Source organism: Lotus japonicus, chromosome 6, assembly GCF_012489685.1.
Source record: "Lotus japonicus ecotype B-129 chromosome 6, LjGifu_v1.2".
Taxonomy (NCBI): Eukaryota; Viridiplantae; Streptophyta; class Magnoliopsida; order Fabales; family Fabaceae; genus Lotus; species Lotus japonicus.
The window spans coordinates 11,251,442-11,271,943 of NC_080046.1; the positions used below are offsets into that span (position 1 = coordinate 11,251,442).

Consider the following 20,502-nt stretch of genomic DNA (forward strand, 5'->3'; position numbering starts at 1 on the left):
TGAGAGAAAGATAGTCGTTGGAGGGTGTTCTTCACAAAGCTTTTATCCGTTGGATCAAATTGTGCTTTTGTGTACTTGATGTCAGTTGTATTAAATGCAAGGCACTGTTTGATAAAGACATTTTACCCATAAGGATGTAGTCTGTTAACTAATAGGTGGCATAGGTTTGAACTTCTATCTGTAAGTATATAGATATGATAATTTGATAGTGACATTATTGTCCTTTTCACTTTGCATTGTCCTTTGTCAGAACATGTGATCTTGACTTGCGAGACTTCTTCAAGAAGCTATTCTAAGCTCTTTTCCAACTTTGAGCATAATGTTCATTCTTCATATATTGCAGCTTTCATCTTATGATAGACTATGTTTCATTCAGACGATCAACTTTCATTGTTCTTATGCTTCAGTCATTTTTCCTGTCTTCAGACGATGTTCCTGCTTCAATCGTCCTTCTATCCATTAGACGATCTTTCTCCTACATTCATTCTTCTTTTCTTCATTTTATTGTTCATTTAGTACTTGGATGGTAATCTTTGACCAATCACTTGTAGCTTCTTCTTAGGAGATCGATTGTCTTGATAGTGTGTTCCTGAATAAGATAGATGCTAGTAGGCATAAACAATAAGCTTTATTCTATTTCTCCATTTCTTGTATGAGAGAGAGATAGAGAGAAAGGTGAAACTTTGATATTGACATCATTGTACTTGTTTCCTTGATCAACGTGCTTTGTAAAATATCACGTGATTCTTTGCACTTGACTTTCTCCTCAAGAATGTCAGAGAGATTTCAATTTGACTTTGTTGCTCTTTCTCTATACATTGTCTTCATTGGTTAACTTTGAGATAGACGATGAAAATATTCATTAAGTGTAGTCTTCTCTTCTATTCTATCAGACGATCTCGCAGTTTTGATTTTTCTTTGCTTGTATGATATGCCTTGTAGCTTTGACCCTTCTTCATTGAAATAAAACGTCTTCTTGTATAGTCTTGAACTTTATCATTTGACGAGAAGGCATGAGAGGCATAAGTGTTATTTCCTGAAATATAATTCATATGAAATACGTAATCATTTCACTTATACTATTGAAAATTGTTATCATACAAAATATGATAAATGATGTATCTAGTATTTGAACTTAACAATATGGTGTAGGGAGGGGAAGGTCTAAGGATCAACTCCTGAAAGGTCTAATTTATCTTTCTGATTTACTTAAAAAAGACTTTTTAAAATCACACTATCTCTTTCACATTAAATATGAGGGTAAACACGGAAAAAAATAATTAGTGTTCATATATATTAGAGAATGACTTATATTTTGTGGGGGAAAAATTGAGAAAATAAAAAAAACATACCGAACATGTTCGAGTTATTGGCTCGTCCAACCCGGCAGCATTCATGAATCGCTCGTTCAACTGTGCCTTGGACACGCGGTCGAGAACGTGCACGATATGACTCAGCCAAAAAACGTGAGCGCCCCTGCGCGAGCCTTACTTTTGTGACTTATAATATGGGACAGAAGGAATACCATGTTTGACCAAACAAAATTAGACGAAGAAATTTATACTTTATTCATACCTACACGAGTGAGGAAAAAACAATAACGAGAAAGAAATATTCAATCAATTCCTAATTATAAGACCCTTTAGAGAAATTATGGTGTCCCATCATATAAAACCCCTACTATATTTTAGAAAAAATTATTATTCTTCCATTATCCTTCTTTTTGCCGGCTTGAGGCGAACTCCTTGTGTCTTCTGTCAACGTCTTCTTCAACATTCGTGTTGCTTAATCTCTGTTTTTTCGTTATTGACACAACAAATTATGTAAGCAAAAAAAATTATTTTTTTCAAAACTATTAAAATTTTTATTTATTTAAACTATAATAATTTATATATAATATTTAAAAATATTGTAAGTAAACCTTGCATGGGTATAACAGAAGGTACAGGTAAGTAACAGAGTTTATACATTTTGAAACACTGGCATCAAAGTTCAGCAATCACATCTTATGATATTACCTTTTCTAAGGTGACAAGATAATGTGGCAGAGGGAGTCAATTCCTTATGTGACACCATGTGATGACTCTAACACTGATCAAATCCCAAAATTTAGCAACATAGTGAACATGGTTACTAATATTAGGGAATTGTTATTCAGACTCCCCACATCTATTTGTACCGCTGGAATTTCGAGAAACCTGAAAACACCGTTGTTGAACGCACTTACAAAGTGTGTGCGCATGCGTGCACCTCGCACTTTCAAAGTGCGACGCAGACGCAGTTGGAGAGTGTGATAGTAACGCACTTTGACAGTACGAGGTTAACACATTTTGAGAGTACATGAGTGCGATAGTAACACACTTTAAAAAAAAATAACTCACGTGACATGCACGTGCTACAGCAAACATAAATCCCCAAATTTGCATTAACCCTAATCTCTGAAGAGAAGAACGACGACAAAAGAGGAAGAGGAAGCTCGACGAATCAGAAGAGATATGGGAGGAGATGGCATTTTTTCTTCCGGCAGCTCTGTGACCGTCGACAGTGGCTCTGTTCGACGAAGGGGTATCCACTGCGATTGTGGATTTGAAGCCTCATTGGATACCGGAAGTGGATACCACAATCGTAGTGGATACCCCTTCGACGAACAGAGCCACTGTCGACGGTCACAGAGCTGCCGGAAGAAAAAATGCTAGCTTGTTTCCAACATATTTTTAATAGTCATATTGGGCTTCTCAGTGTTCTCTCTAAAACACTAAATGATAAAAATTTATGACCTATATACTTAAAATATGAGTAGAGTGAAATAAACAACAAATAATTTACATTAGAATAGAAAAAACTTAAAATGAATGTCATCTAAAATCTTGTAGCATGGAAAAGGCCAGCTTGTTTCCAACATATTTTAAAATATATTATTTTTTAAAAGTCAAGCAAACAATACTATTCAAATTGAGTACAAGATGTACTCAAAAGAAATACATCAATGAGCATACATGTAAACAAAAAAACTATAGAAAAGCAACACAATACAAGCTTCAAATAGTATTATCGTCCAAATTAAAAGTTGTTGGATTAGACTCCCAACAAAAGAAAGGTATAGTGAACTGTTGTTTTCTTGCCTTCAACCACTGCCAAGATCTTAATTTAACTCACTGCAAAATGTCTTGTACACAACTTATTGAAATTAAAAACTTAATCATTCCAAACAATTCATATTAACCAAACTTATGCATGTCATATCGTCATCCAAATCTTTCTTCTATTTAGAGAAGAAGAAAATAACCCTTTGAAATTGAACAAAATAAGAAACTACAGAAAATTTGAATAATAAGAAACTATACTCAAGTAAAAATATGATTTTTTTGTGAGTATAACTAAATACAAATTAGCCTAGTTGACATAAATTGTTATAGAAAATTTCTAAAAATATTTTTTTTACTAAATGAAAATTTATTTTTATTTTAAGTTTATGGGCCTTACCGTACATGATAATGGGTTGGGTTCCTTGTACCGAATACTCACTCCCAATTTTCCTCCCATTTCCCACTCTTATCGAAACGACGTTTCAGTGCCTAGGATCAATGCAAGTTAAAATATTCTAGTGCTAGTTTGCAATTGGTTCATCACCACATTGATCATTAAACACTCTTTCCTCTTCTCAGGTAACCTGTTAGAGATCACTCTTTGCACATTTTTCATTTGGTAAAAATTAAATGTTTACTTGTCATATTTTGCATTTTGCAGCTGCTTTGAGTTTGTATCATCAACATGGCTGCAGAGACACCTGCAAGTAAACAAAGCAAGGCTGTTGCAAGTCTTCAGAAATCAATTGAACACCAGAAACATAAAATTACTGATGTGGAGCTTAAACATAGTACTAACTACTAGAAAAGTGGCCTCTTTGAGCAAACTCAAGGAAATTAATTTCTGACATGCTTGTCAAGATCACCAACAAAGAATCTACTCTCCATGAGGACTGTCAAAAAGGTTAATATAACTAAACACATTGTACCTGAAAGGAATTATTTGCTTTGGGTTCATGTTTCAATTGTGAACAGCTTTTGTGCATCCCTATTGCAGTATCTGATTTTCTTTCTGGGCATGTTCACGGAATAAAATACAATAATGATATGTTTACCACCAAGCATTGCAGGCCTTTTTTTTTCTTTGTTGGTCACATCACATGTCATATCTATCACTTATCTGTCTCTAGTTGTCGACACGCATTGGGTGTACACATAAGGCTGGAAATGTTTTCATCCTTATAATCCTTGTAAAAACACTTTCTTTCCTTTATTTGCTCAAAGGCACTAGCTAAATAGACCAAATCCTGCCCTCTTGTGTTCTAAAGGTTGAATGATTTATAGCATTGGCATTCCGTATTTGTTATGAAGTTGTTCAATCTACAATATACAGAAAATATACGGTAGACTGAACAACTTCATAAGAAACTAAACATATATTGATATCAGCCATTGGGTCAAGTTTTTGGCTCAGATATGTCTGCTGTAAATGGTAGACTAACATATATATGCAGAGTGAAAAATCAAAACTGAAAAGGGGTCGCAGTCATAACATAGCAAGCAAATGTTTTTTACTTCGGTTTCTTGTCCAAAAATATATGATCTTCCTTTCTCCATTTTTCATGGGAATTATGGGTAGCATCAAAATTGAAATAATGAATATTATTAGGACTTCAACAAGGATTTCCTTTTTTGTGACACATTCTTGATCTCTATATTTTTTTCTGTTCAAAACTTCAAATTACACTTTCTACTTGTCAGAATTACAACAGATGAAAGTCGTGAACTCTAGTATGACTGTATGAGTAATGACATGGAATGCATAAAGAAAGAAGTTGAGCAGATGAGCAAGGAATTGGAGGAGAGTAAGATCATCAAGGAAAAACTTAAGCAAATCACCAAGGAATTGCAGGACAGTAAGTCCTTGAATGATCTGCAGCAAAAGAACTTCACTGAGGAGATTCGAAAGGTCATTCGCAATCACTACCTTTGGATGTGTGATTAATTTGTTGGAAGCTTGTTCAGTGTTGTATTGAAAACCAAAATCCCATGTCTATTATAAATGTCTTGGAGAAGGCATTGTTTAATACTGCTGTTTGTGTTTCCAGAATTTAATGCAAATTAGCTCTCTTCAGTTAGCTGCTATGAAACAACAAAATGAGCATAAAAGTGTTTTGAAATTGGTTGAAGATCTAAAGGTCTGTGTTATCTGTTTCTAAACTTTGCAAATGGCTTTAGTTATCCTAGTCAGTGTGTGAATGTCATACTGTTTATTATATTTGACTGTATATGTATCCAGGATAAAAATGAAAAACTCAATGCCAAAATAGTTGAGCTGGAAAAACCACCAAATTTACTTCAAGAATCAGAAGATTTTAACCAATCACTGATCATTAAAGAGCGTGAGAGCAATGATGAGCTTCAGAAAGCCCGGAAAAGAATGATAGAGGTTAGTTTTAATTATTTTTGAAGATATATTTGTGGTCTGATTATTCTTTGTTTTGGAGAACATATGCCTTAGTCATGTACTTGATGATGGTTATGATTTTGCTTGGCTATTTAAGTGTTATATGTGCGATTCGAATATAATATCAATTGTGTTGAAATGATAAAACTGAATCTCATTTATTCAATTGACACAATGTAGCTTATATACAATTGAGATGCAATAGGATCCTCTTATTACTCTACGTGTAACTAACTAGTTACAACTTATTCTGTTACCAACTAACTAAAACATTCTAACTGTAACTAACATCACATATTACTTCTCTAAGACCCCCCGGTCCCCCCCGGAACCTGAAGCATACATTTTAAGTATGGCAAGCTTGAAGAGAAGTGTAGAGTAAAGAGGATTATTGGGAGCCTTAGTCATGATATTTTTGTCAAATAAAACCAGCTTGCAACTTGTCCCAAATGAGGTGACAATGCAATAGGTTTTAATGATCTCGTACTCTTTGCAAGGCATTGTAGAAAGATCTACTCGTAATGGCAATATTGGTGTGAAGAGAATGGGTGAATTGGACACAAAGCCAGTCCTTAAGGCTTTTAGAGCGAAGATGAAATATAATAAGGAGGAAGCAGAGCAGAGGGCTTTAGAAGTTTGCTGAATCTGGGAAAAGTATCTGTACGATCCCCAATGGCATCCATTCAAAAGAATCACGGTTGATGGTGAACCACAGGTGTGCGTCCTTTGTTAGACATAATTCTCATTAAATTGTCCTGGTTTATACAAATTTTTAGCCTTAACTGAATCTATCTCATCTTGTTACTCACATGGTTGTATTCAATCTGACTGTAAAGTGTGTTTTGGTTCATCTTTTTGGCAATTATTTTCCATTGTGTTTCATTCACCTGTTGAAACTCTTTATGCTTATGCTTACTTGCTGTCTGGTGCATTTTTCATTATAGGAGGAAATTGTTTGTGATGATGAAAAGCTGAAACAACTGAGAAAGGAAGTGAGCTTTGAGGCACAATGGGCGGTGGTACAAGCTTGGAAAGAGATGAATGACCACAATCCTAGTGGGAGATTTGTAGTCTCAGAACTATGGAATCACGGAATGAAAAGGAAAGCAACTTTGGAAGAAGGAGTTGAATTTTTGTTGAGTCAGTGGAAGACCAAAAAACGGAAAATACATCAAACAGGGACCGATGACGGTGAGAATGCTGATAGTGGCAATGCAGCATCACTCCATGTTGGAAAGGGTAAATAATTCAGGTAGCTTTGGCCTTAACAACGAAGCAAGTTGTGAATGATGGAAGAAGGTTGATATGTACTGAAATTAAGGTAGTGTTTTTGTTTTGAACATTTTGAACTAGGAGTAAAAACTAGATTAGAAGGGCTAGTTGGTATGAGATTTTTGGTGCATTGGTAGATTTGTGGCTAACTTCATGTAATTAAATTAGGGATCTACCAATTAGCTTGCTATCTTTGGTTTGTCACTTCACTTTGTCGGCGAATTCGAACACATGGATGTTGAACTTACCTTCTGTTTCTAGCTTATTTCATCCTTCTTAACTAGCTTATTCCTTCATCCTTGGTATGATTATGTTGACTTTTTTGTGTTTACTTACAAACTGACCTTTTAGTTTAATTGAAGGTTATGTTATTATTTAGAAAGGAGTTCATTTCTGAGTTCAAATAGTACTCCTATTTGTTTGAAACTGCTAGAGGGAACCGTGCTTGGCACTGGTCTGGTAATATGGGATGTTTAAGAATTTAACATTGAAGTACTCAAATGGTTTGACCAATATACATAAATCATGCGTTCCCCTAAGGAATTTGATTATTCAATGCTTCACAATTAAAGAGATGCTTGAGAATGGTGTTCTGATGAATAATCAATTTCTCTGAAGATCCATATTTGTGCCCCTTTTATTTTCTTTCATTCACAGTTTTTAGTGTTACTATTTTCCTGTGCAAAAGCTTATAGTTTTGATGAGTTTTATGAATGCATGGTTTATGCTTTCAATAGTTTCCTACAGGCCAAACCAATCCAAAACTATAGGTCCTCAATTTTTTTTCACTGGAAAGAACCTTCACACCAAGATGACACCAAATATTGAAGCTTCATTTTCAGTCGAATTTTGATATGTTCTCTCTATTTGACAGTTTAGTGTTTCTGTTACTAGTAATTTAAATTCTCTGGCAAAAGTAGAAATGGTAAATATAATATACTTATTATGAATTTATGAGCAACTATTTTCTAACTTGTTACATCTCTTGCATATCTGTCAATGTTTCTATTTAGAAGAAAAGCAGTCTCCTAAAATCACATCATAATTAATATGAAGTAGTACTAGAAAAAATAGCAAAAGCTTGCATCTTTCTAACAGGGGAAATTTCATACCAGGAAATTTGTAAGGCTCAAGCCTATTATGGCTTTTGTTATCTTCATGACACGTGAGTTTATGCTATCCCCAAGATGATAAGGCTCAAGCTTCTTTTTCTACTAGCGTCTGTTATTTCAAGAAAATGTCTATAATCCTAAAATGCATCTACGAAAACAAAACAGAATTATAATTTATAACATCCTGAATGGTTGAATATATGGGCACACACAATAGATAACATGTATACTCAATATAAAACCCCACTTGATCATAAATAAAGTCACTTTATTTCTATTTCTATGTTGTTAAAAATAAAAATCATTAAATACATAAAATAATAACCTAACTGCCTACAGATCACAAAAGAAGCTAAAACAATAATTTTTTCTCTGCAATAAATAAATATATATGTGTGTATTTGATCAGACTAATATGATGAAATCACCTAGAGAGTGTTGATTGAAGAGGAACAGTTGAACTCCAGTCAAATGAAGGGGAAGAAGAAGGCTTTGTCGCGAGAGGGGAGGGGTGCTCCAAGGCCACCGGCCGTCACCAAGCTCGGGAGGGGTCCTTGTAAAGACACTCCAATGCCTAAGTTAGTGGTTGAGGAGTTTGAAGATTTCTCTAAGACTTGGGATCAAAAGTGTGTACTTGAGTTGCTTGCAGCCGAACATTTTGTACCTGGGTGGGGAGAACATATAGCCTCTAGGGGAATCATGAGTGCCTAGTGCCTAATTGGATCCCAACTGCTGATGTTTCGGCTAGTTCCAGAGATCCAACAGTTGAGGGTTTCTTGTTAAATGGGCCTAGGTCTTGAGCTCCCAGCCTACAACATCTAGTAAGATTGTAAGGCTGGTGATGAGACAAATGAAGTGATAAAGATCTTAACCATGTGAGATGGGGGTTATTCAGAGCCAAGGGAGGCTTGATGTTCGGTTGAGACATGGGTGGGTCTTGGTGGGTACGTTCAACGAAAGTCCTCGTCGAAATAATCTTCTAACTCTGGTCCACAAGGAATTGTGGAGCGAGATGTCAGAGTGTGGATCTCTTGATCAGATGACGACCAACAGTCTTCGTCGGAACATATTTAATCAAATACAATGAATACAAAATGTCAATCACCTTCACCACTTTCAAAAAGTATTTACAAATTCTTATTTTTACTTCCAGGTGCCCATGTTGAGAGAGTGGTGTCAATGAGGTGTTAAAAAGATTTTTTTGTTATTACTTTTTAAAGAATACTTAATTCAAAATAATATTTGAGGAGGAGGATTTGTGTTTGATTAAAGAATGGGGAGAGGGAGTTTCGACAATTTTAATCAATTAGTTAAATAGTATTTTATTTATTTATTTTCTGTAAAAATGTTGATGTGGCTTAATGAGAGAGTAAGTTTTTGTGAGGAGTATCTCATTAATCAGTGAAGACGCTCTTTTATTATATAACATGGTGTATATCTTTTATTTAATTATTATTATGTGAAAATTAAATTTTAATTAAAAGCTTCACTTTGATGCCACATTAGTCTTTTTCTTAATCTCCATGGACCCGAAATTTTTTTTTTGGATGGTTTCCTTAAATGGAGGAATGACTTTCTAACTTTACACGGTGAAAAGGATTAAAATTAAAGCTCTCTTATTTTACAAGAACAAAAAACATAGCGTACCAAATTTAAAGTTAGGAAAAAAAAATTGTATAAAACCACGTTTTTTTTTTTTGAACTCGTATAAAACCACGTTAATCCTTAAGTTTAACTATTATTTTTATTAAGTCATTTTGTTAACAATAATCAAGTCACCAATAGTTGCCTATCAAAAAAAAAATGTCACCAATAGTTAATTATCCTGATAATTAATTATTTTTAAATTTCAAATCATTTATTGGACGAGGCGCCTTAGACAGCAGCAGAAGCTTGGCGAAGGATCTTCCATGATGACCATGATGAAGTTACTATATTTCTAGATTCCCACAAGTTGAAGGGGAGAGAGGCTTAATCATGTTTGGCAACGAGCTTTGAAAGGTGGTGTGTGTGGATCTTTTGTCTTCGCTAGAAGATGAAGATAGTGTGTGATTTTCATCTATATATTTTTCATGTTATCAACGAGCTTCTAAACAGGGAGTGGAAAATAGTCATAAACTAGGTCCAACGAGGTTGCAACATGGTAGCATATGTTGCGAAATTGAATAGGCTTGATCGTGATGAAATCACTTTCCTTAAAGTATTTCAAGCACTCTCTGAATTCGTCTTAGAGTATGGATGCTAGAATACCCAGGATAATCAGCCTTACTTCGAGTTTGCACAAGACTAATGAAAACTCGAAATGCAGCGAAGTGTTTTCTGGAAAAATAGAGGATATTTTGTATCTGTGAATTCGGAATATGCACTGCATTTATAGGCAAAAAAACAGAACAATGTATAAGGTTGCGACCCTTCATATATTGTGTCTGTTACCAGCAGTCGCAAAGTTCAAATTCAAAACGAGCAAAAACAAACAGACATTACGGCAACCGCGTCGCCGTGCTAAAGTGCCTCAAGTGCTGTGCCGTCTACAAGACGCCACTAGCGCCTCTACGCGGTGGCGACACCGGCGAGGGGTGGTGTGAATGGAACAAGTGACATAAAAGCTTGGGACCGCCAAACAATGCACATGTGACACTATATCCTCTCTTTGTCTCTTTGTTGAATGATTGACATTTAATGATATATAAATGCTTTGAATAGTTACTCCACTTTCTATGTGGGACTTCATTCAAATCCATTCAATGCAACACATTTGTCATTTGGGAACATTATGTAATTATTACTCCTTGAGTAATTATTACAACAGCATATTGACTTGTGAGATTTGGTGTCCGTTTCCCATCTTCTAAAATTCAAGTTCTGGAGACGTGGAGTGGCTGAGAAACTCATTTTGTATTTCTTTGTATTTTATACTTTCTGTATTGTTTTAAGATGAAGCAAAATATTTTCTAACTAAATAATTATATATTGAGTAAAGTACACTCGCTCCCCTCAAGGTTTAGGTTTGTTAGAATTACACTTCACCTCATTTTTATCTAAAACCTACCCCCCACCCCATTTTATATAGAGGTAAATTTAGTGACGAAAAATATTCTTCATTAATAATTAGTTATTATTTAAATTGTTAATCAATAACTTCAAAAAATATTTTCAATATAATCCAATAAATTTAAAAATAAAACATTACAGTCCTCCTCGTTCTCTTAATCGCGTTCTTCCTCCGTAAATTCACAATGTAAATTTTGCAATAGCACACCCGACCGGTTTACACACATATCTCGAACATAGTGAAATATGCTTGTGTTTTCATGTTTGGTAATAATTCAATTTTAATCAAAATAATCTCTTTATACCTCCAATTTTTAAAATTGGATTGTAGATCCAAAAAGCAACACAAATGGGTGAAGAAAATAGAGAAACAAAATTAAGGAATATGAAGTGGATCAGAGGTTATTAGAACCCAACGATGCGGTGGAGTACCGTTTTTAACAAAATCCAACAACATCTTAAACCAACAGAGCGTTCGCTCACAACTTAAAGGGGTAAAGTTCACAAGAAGTAGTTGAACAAGTGGCTTTGGGGATGTGCGATTACGTTCTGGGATTCAGGTCACAACAAAACTATAAGGCATTGCCATGGGGTTTCACATTCTGGGACGGTGGCCGCCGTGTTAAAGGGAGCAAAGGCTTGGTGGTAACCGTTTGTGGTGAGAAATATGATTTGGAGATAGATGAGACGTGGACTTAACAGACAGAGTTGGTGGTTTTTTTAATTCAGTAAAATTATTTTCATAAATTAATGTATGATATAGTGTATATGCATTAAATTTATTTAAATTTTAACTAATTAGAATTTGTTTTCGTCACTAAATTTTTCCTTTATAAAAAATGGGGTGGAATGTAGATTTTAAAAAGGAATGAGGTGAAGTGTCATTCTTGCAAATTTTGAAGGGTTGAATGTATTTTACTCTTATATATTTAATCTTTTCAAATGTCTAATTAAAAATGAGAAAGCCACTAATTACGGTACTAGTTTCAACAATCAAATATATCCAAATCATTTTGAATTATACTCCATATCTGAATTTGAATTTTGTTTTAAACGAATTTGAATTAACTAGTGCGTACGACTGAATATCCAATAATATTAGTTTAAAAAAAATCCAATAATATTGCGTATGGTCTTGTGCTTGTGTATTTAACTATTTATTAATTTAACCTAACGTGGTCTGGGCAACAACTTAACCTATTTTCACCCCTATTTAAAACACTCTTCACTCAGTTGAAAATTCTTGTGTCTAGTGATTTTGTATGAACATGGCAGCCGAGACACCTGCGAGTAAACAAAGCAAGGCTTTTGCAAGCCTTCAGGAGTCGCTTGAACGCCAGAGACATAAAATTACTGATGTGCAGATTAAACATACATTTGACAAAGCTGCCTATGTGAAAAAAATCAAGGAATTTTCGAATATCCTTATCAATATCACCAACAAAGAATCTACTATTCATGATGATTGCCAAAAAGGTATATATATAACATTATGTTCATAAATTCTTGCGATTATAAACATTGCTCTTTTGTCTTCTTGAATGATTTCTTGGCATGGACATAATGTTTGCCCACTTTATCTTTTCATTTTCAAAGAAAACAAAATATACACGAAACAAAAAAAGTCGTCAGAAAATGAAAACGAGTTAGCCTTCATCATCACTATATTATTGTCGTCGTTGCCACCATCACCTTCACCGCCGCTATCACTGCCTCCGCCACCATCACCACAGCCGCCACCACCACCGACCATTTGTTTTTTTGAAAGAAAAAAAAACTAAGAAAATGTGACTTATAATATTGAAGCTAAATTTATATTAGCTTCTTGGTTCATATATACATATAAATGAAGGTGAAATTTTGAAACTGACAAGGGGGTGAGTGATATTGCTGCAAATGGTGTTGTTTACTTTGATTTCAGATGTGGTTCTGGTTGAAATCAGCACTGTGGAATGATGTTTCTGTTCATTAATTATCGGTCTTTTGAGTCAATATATGCTTTTAGAGAAATCTTGTGATCAATCTATATTTTGGATAGCCCAAAAGTGAGATCAGTCTGTCACATGGGGCTATCTTGTACAAAATAAAAAAAGAAGGATACAGCTACAAACTCAATCAATACAGTGAAATGTTGAATCTTATTATGACTTGAACAAAGCTTATTTCTTTGTGAATTGTGACACATACTTGATCTCTATATTTTGTTAAAATTACACTTTCTGCTTGTCAGAATTACATCGGATGAAGGTCATGAACTTTAGTAATGACATGGAATGTATAAAGAAAGAAGTGGAGCAGATGACCAAGGAATTGGAGGAGAGTAAGATCATCAAGGAAAAGAGCAAGGCCCAAAATATTCTGCACCACAGTGAGATTCGAAAGGTCAGTCACAATAATTACCTTTGGAATGTGTGATTTACTTGTTAGAAGCTAGTTTAGTTTTGAATTATGAAAAGAGCGCTGCTGCGAGTTATGAAACGAATGGAATTTGGATTCTCTACAGATGAGAAAGGAATTGGAGGAGAGTAAGATCATAAAGGAAGAACTTGAGCAGATCACCAACGAATTGGAGGAGAGCAAGTCGATGAATGAGCTGCTGCAAAAGAACATTACTGCGGAGATTCAAAAGGTCAGCGACAATCACCACCCTTAATTGGGATGTGTGATTTACTTGTTGGAAGCTACTACTAGTTATTAATTTGTTGAAAGATTGCTTAGTTGTCTATTTGGTTAGCTCTAGCATTTTTATTGTACTTAAAATGCTTGGAGATGATGGCATTACTTGATACTGCAATTTTTTTTGTGTTTGCAGAATTTAATGCAAGTTAGCTCTCTTCAGATGGCTGCTCTGAAACAACAAAATGAGCATAAAAATGTTTTGAAATTGGTTGAAGATCTCAAGGTTTGTATTATCTGTTTTTGTGCTATGTAATTGTTGAGCATGGACATGTTTATAAATAGTAGAGCAACTCTCGCCTTCAAACTAGTTTTTGAAGTAGAATAAGGTTTTAAGTATTGTTATCAGTTTGAGTATAGCATATTTGTTTATTGTATTTGATTGACTGTCTATTTATCCAGGATCAAAATGAAAAACTCAATGCCAAAATAATTGAGCTTGAAAAACAACCCAAAAGTCTTTCGCGGTTAAGGGCACTGCTACTTAAAACAGAATCAGATGTCCCGGAGGACATGAAAAAGGAAGAGCTACTTCAAGAATCAAAAGATTATAACCAATCACTGATCATTAAAGAGCGTGAGAGCAATGATGAGATTCAGAAAGCTCGTAAAAAATTGATTGAGGTAAGTCATTCTTGCATTTTTTGGCTATCATTGGAATATTATGTTATTGTTCATGTATTTGATGATGATTATACAGGTAAGGTTGGCATGCACTACTCATGTTTCATCATGAACTTCATGTTCTGAAAATTTCTAGCAGTTAGAAAGCCTTTTACCTTTAGTTTCCAATATTGCCTCCAAGATCTATTAATTTTCTCTTACTCTTTGCAGGGTATCGAAGGTAAGACAAGTCCTTGTGCTGATATTGGTGTGAAGAGAATTGGGGCATTGGACACTATGCCATTCTATAAAGCTTTTAGAATGACGAAGAAATATGATAAGGAGGAAGCAGAGCAGCAGGCTTTAGAAGTGTGTTCTAAGTGGGAAAAGAATCTCAAGGACCCCAAATGGAATCCTTTCAAAACAATCACCGTCCGCGGGGAAACACAGGTGCGCCCTTTGTTAAACATATATAAACCTCATGAAGTTAAGGACTAGAACTATCTACTATTTAACATTCTGAACATCCTGTTAGATTTCTTATGGTATTTAGACATTGTCCTTGCATGTATGCATATGAATATATAGGAAAAATAACTCACAGTTCCAAGAATACTAAGTTACATAAACATGAAATTATGTTACATTGTGTTTTTCCTCTTGATGTTTATCTGGTGTACTTTTTTATTTTCAGGAAATCATTGATGAGGATGATGAAAAGCTGGAACGACTGAGAAAGGATGTGGGTGTTGGGGCATACAAAGCAGTGGTAGCAGCTTTGAAAGAGATGAAGGAATACAATGCTAGTGGGAGAGTTGCAGTCTCAGAGCTATGGAATCACACAATGAGAAGGAGAGCAACTTTGGAAGAAGGAATTGAATTTCTGTTGGGTCAATGCAACTTTATTAAGGCAGATGAGTTGAAATGATTCTCTTAACTAGGTATCAAGTTGTGAATGATGGGTAGGTGAATATATTATGGTTTTCTTCTGTACATTTTAAGGTACAAAGAGAAGGATTTTAAGCGTATCTGCTCTTTTGCATACTCTATCTGGTATGATTGAAATCAATTTTGCTTTGATAAGGAATGAAGCTATGCCAATTTTTCTTGGAATGGATTTGCAGATGGTTGGTGATGTGTTTTAAGGTCATTGAGGTGGAAATAATCTCCAAAAGTCATATCTAGACACTGTTAGGGGCATGCTATTAGAAACATGGGTTAATTATAATTACAGTTGGGACCAAACTAGTCGTCCAAACACCATGAAATTTACACTAATTATATATATATATATATATATATATATTTGTGTGATCTTCCATTTGAAACCAAATTCATACAATTTGGGTGAGTATAGAAAGAGTTATTTTATTAGAACTACAAGCTGCTCACGAAAAATGAACTTTTCTTACTTGCTATGTCCAAGACTATTCTTAACACATAGGGCTCCAAAATCAACAATGTAGATATGCTCATAACATGCAAGGAAGAACAACACATAAAATAAACAAAACTCACCTCAAGTTGACGATTTAGAAACTATAAGCTAAAATGTTGTAGGGGACGATGAATGAGAGCCTATGATGTACAATTCATGTTCACTTCTCTACATAAATAATACTCTAAGGTTTATTTGTTCATCCGGTTAGATCCTAGGGTTTTATTCAGGAACAAATTCATTCACAATCGTCTTTTTCTTCCATCTCATTTTCACTCACTTTTTCTTTTTATCTATCTTATTTTTCTATCATATCCCATATGCTAGAGAACTCCCATTAACAGATTTTATGAAAGAGTCTGGTGCTTTACATCAGTTTTCATGTGTTGAATCTCCACAACAAAACTCACCAGTGGAGGGGAAACACCAAAACTTATTAAATGTTACTAGGTCCTTGCTTTTTCAGTCAAGAGTTACTACTAATTTTTGGGGTGAATGTCTTCAAACTGCCAACTTCCTCATCAATACCATCACCACTTTTGAAGAGGTCCTCTCCTTATGCCTTACTCTATCACAAGCAACCTGACTATGACATGGTTAGAGTGTTTGACCGTATGGTTTATGCAAAACACTTTGACAAGCTTTGCCTTAGAGAAAGAAAAGGCTGATTTTATTCTCTTTTTATTTTTGTCTTAGTCAAAAATCCCCACAGCCACAAGACTAATCTCTCGCTTCACGGTAAAGGATTTGCTAATGAGGTTTTTCCGTTCACAAAATCAAATCTCTCGCTTCACGGTAAGAGATTTGCTTAAGATATGAAGTGTTGCACCACTATATAAACTTATATGATTTGGATTTATTTCAGTGATGTACTCTATCATGAACATATATTTCCCTTCCACTTCATTGCTCCTCTGACTGCACCTGATCTATTTCATAATCTTGTTATTTATATTAGCTTGGATGATTCTTTCACTGCTATCCCACCTGCTGATCAAGTAGATGATGGTAATTCAATTGATGTTACTAGTCCACCTGTTGATATGACTCTCGTTTCTTCAAGCCAACCCTCTATTTCAGAACATATATTACTTGAAGTCCCCTGTCAGAAGATCAACAAGAGCACATAAAATTCCTTTTGACCAAGTTATTCTCATAGTCGTTAGGCGTGAGATTAACCTTTTACCGCACCGTTAGTGTAATAAGCAGTAAGGAGATTGTGAGTTTTTTTATTTATTATAATTCCAACTACCAATCACTTAGTTTAAAGATGAAGTGCTAAACTACTACTTGATTATGAAAAAATATTTAATCATATTTTGACAACTTATATCAAACAATTTAATTTATTATTATTTTAGTTTCATTTTTTATTTTTCATGTCAATTTTAAAAATAAAAATCCTCAATGAATTTTTTTTATGAAACAAAATCCTCAATGAAAGTAAAACCCTAAAATCAGTGCGGTCCTATATATATATATGTGTGGGCTGCAACAAGATTGAGCTCAAGGGGCTGTGATTACAAAGAGAGAGGCTCGAGTGGGAAACCCTAATTCTGTGATCAAGCTCAGAACTTGATGATGCCGCCACACCCTTTGCCTCAAAGGGTTGCGGCTTTGGTATCTCAGTTTCTGTCTTCTTACTCTCTCTTTCTCCTCCTTCACCCTCCTCAACCCTTCATGTTGAATTGGGTGTTTCCCACAGTGACTGAGTTTCAAACTATACACTTGATATGAGCCCTGAACCATTCTGGTTTTGTTCTGTGTTTGATTTTGTTTTTTGCACTGATTGATTGCGTTTTGAATGTGGAAACATTTTGATGTTGTTTTCTACATGAAAGCTCAGTGCACACAGAAAATGCTTGATTAGATCCACTGCTTGTTTCTTAGAAATATTGTGAGTGTGTTTTGATTGGGCAGCGGCCAGACAACCGTAGTGATGGTATCCACAGATGGTGAGTTCTATTACCTCACTTGTCTACTGATTCCATCTCACATTTTCATCTTTGTTTTTAGCCCCTAATTGAATTGAATTTTTACCCTCTTTTTTTCTCAAATGATTTTGATTTGTGTTAATTTTACATAGCATATGAGGTTGAAGGATGAGAAAGAATTTATAAAGCATTGTTTGCATCAATGCATTGATTGACATGTTAGCTTTATGCACAATATGTTTACTTTGGATAAAATTTTGGATCTTATTCTTCTAAGTTGTAAAATTGGACATAATTGAATTTTAACCTTTGAAATTTAGTAATTGTGAGAATTCAATAAGATTAGTTATTTGTGTTGTTTGACTGTGATTTGCAAGCTGGTACTGATTGTTGTGTTCGTGCATTATCATTCTTGGTTCTTAGTTTTGCTGGCATTGAAGTTTGCTGTGGTACTTGAAGTTGCAATCAATGTGCAGGCTTCCATTTTTTAGTTCAATTTTGAGATCTTATGGATCAGCTTAAGGAACATTATCCTTAGTCACTTGAAAATTGCATCCATTAACCAAATTCTAAATTGACATTTGATTAACACCTCTGTTGATTAGTTTTTATTGTTGGTGGACTAACATTTGATGAATTATTGAACAAAGCTTGTGCTAATGCCTAATTAAGTCTGTCAAAATGTTGGAATCATTTATATTTCCTTTCAAATAAGGATGTGCCATCTCCTATGCGCAATGAAGGTAGAGTTGCTGTGTTGCAAGGACAAAGGCAATGATCACTGCTAGCTTTTTCTTATGTGGGAGAGGGTTGGGATAAGAGATATAGGGTTTTAATTTTTCCATTGCAATTCATGTCGTGAATTACCAGTCAGTTCCTGAAGCTTGCTTTATGTAAAATTCATTGGATTTATGAGATAATTTGCTGCTATTTAATAATTAGTGTGTTATTTGACAGATAATTTGTTATTGACTTGTTAGAAAGTTTAGTGGGTTGATTGAGATTATAAAGATAGGAGTAAAATACACTCACCCCCCTCAAGATTTGCAAGAATGACACTCCACCCCATTCTTTTTAAAAATCTACCCCCCACCTCATTTTTTATAAAGGCAAATTTTAGTGATGAAAACAAATTCCTCACTACTAAAAACTAATTACTAATTAGTAAAAATTTAAATAAATTTAATGCATATACACTATCATACATTAATTTATGAAAATAATTTTACTGAATTAAATTTAAAAAAACAATTCACTCTGTCTGTTAAGTCCACGTCCCATCTATCTCCAAATCATATTTCTCACCACAAACGGCCACCACCAAGCCTTTACTCCCTTTAACACGGCTCCACTGTCCCACAATGTGAAACCCCATGGCACCTCCATGCCTCAAAGTTTTGTTGCGACCTGAACCCCAGAACGTGAATCGCACATCCCTAAAGCCACTTGTTCAACTACTTCTTGTGAATTTCACCCCTTGAAGTTGTGAGCGAACGCTCTGTTGGGATTTTTTTTTTGAAATTATTGATTATCAATTTAAATAATAACTAATTATTAATGAAAAATATTTTTCGTCACTAAATTTGCCTCTATATAAAATGGGGTGGGATGTAGATTTTAGATAAGAATGGGGTGGAGTGTAATTCTAACAAACCTTAAGGGGGGTGAGTGTACTTTACTCTAAAGATAGTTGATGGATTCGTGATTGTTTCTAATTGAACTTGTTATACAAGGTTTTGGTGTTGCTTTTATAGATGATAGATTTCATCTATTGAACCAAGAAATCTAATATTCAAGAGAAGTTCAATTAGGGTTGATTATGACTCACTTACCATCTAACTAATCCTAATTAACTCACTTAACCTTATAATAACTATATAATAAACTCTCTTGATCCTAAAGCTTGCTCTAATTTGCTGCTGTTTAATAATTAGTGTGTTATCTGACAGGTAATTTCTTATTGAGTTGTTGGAAAGTTTAGTTGGTTACATGGGAATATAAAGATAGTTGATGGTGTAATGATTGTTTCTAATTGAAGTTGTATACAAGGAACAACCTATCATCTATTTGTTATTCAAGATTTTGTTGGAGCGAATGAAGAATCTCATCCAGGGTCTCCTCCATTCAAACCAAAAAAACACAAAAAAAGAAAGATTTGCAAACCATTGACAATTGCATTACCAGAAAGAACAAAAGAAAAGAAAGTGTAATCTAAACATGAAGTCTAAGTGCCTCCTCCAAGTTTCAAATAACTGCAAATAATCAGTCTCAAAATACATTGAATAATGCTGATTGGTGAATGCTTTTCTATAGTTACGCAATTGAACTGTGATTTCTGTCAAACAACCAATGAATAATTAACAACTCAATATTCTTATAATTCGTAGGCAAGATCTGTCGTACTGAATAGCCCTAATCCAATTACTCTGATTAGGGCGATAATGAATGTTCACAGGTTAAATAAATACATTTATGTATAATAAATCTAAATTTGAGATTTAGATAATAGTCTTGTGTGGCTCTTTAGAGGTTTACAAATTGTTCTTTATGCATTTTCAAAGAGTAAAAGTGATTTTTTTTCTTTTTCTGTAGTGTAGTGTTGAACCTAGGCACTATAAAATTTATTTTTGTCTTCTAGTTATTTGGTGGGTGAGCATTGATCAAACATGAGATTAAGGTAAACAAGAACAAATGTAGAACTTAAAACAAAAATTAAAAAAACTTGATGTAAAAGTAAAAACAATAATATTGAATTGCGTTAACTATAAGGAAAAAGGAACATGTTTAGTTGCACTTGATGATAGCCATTGCCATTTGCTTGTAATATTAGCATTCCGAGTGTTTTAGTAATCAGATGTTCTTAGTTTCCATTTACAATTTACAATTTATAGAGTTCGAATGAAAACAACCTATTTAAACCATA

General features: G+C 34.3%; 1 protein-coding gene, 1 non-coding gene and 1 pseudogene across 2 annotated transcripts; all 3 read left to right on the forward strand.

Annotated features, from left to right (window-relative positions):
- The first annotated feature begins 4,839 nt into the window (after positions 1-4,839).
- On the forward strand, positions 4,840-6,894 carry LOC130724901 (protein INVOLVED IN DE NOVO 2-like; annotated as a pseudogene).
- A 6,074-nt stretch (positions 6,895-12,968) lies between these two features.
- Positions 12,969-15,320, forward strand: LOC130724109 (factor of DNA methylation 3-like). The gene is made up of 6 exons (XM_057575282.1): positions 12,969-13,310; positions 13,432-13,557; positions 13,741-13,830; positions 14,007-14,228; positions 14,439-14,657; positions 14,902-15,320. Exons 1-6 carry the CDS (start codon positions 13,170-13,172, stop codon positions 15,133-15,135), a joined length of 1,032 nt encoding a protein of 343 aa, XP_057431265.1. The 5' UTR covers positions 12,969-13,169; the 3' UTR covers positions 15,136-15,320.
- Positions 15,321-17,497: 2,177 nt separating this feature from the next.
- On the forward strand, positions 17,498-17,645 carry LOC130727138 (small nucleolar RNA snoR143). The gene has a single exon (XR_009015174.1). It is a non-coding gene; the product is annotated as a small nucleolar RNA snoR143 (small nucleolar RNA).
- The last annotated feature ends 2,857 nt before the right edge of the window (positions 17,646-20,502 follow it).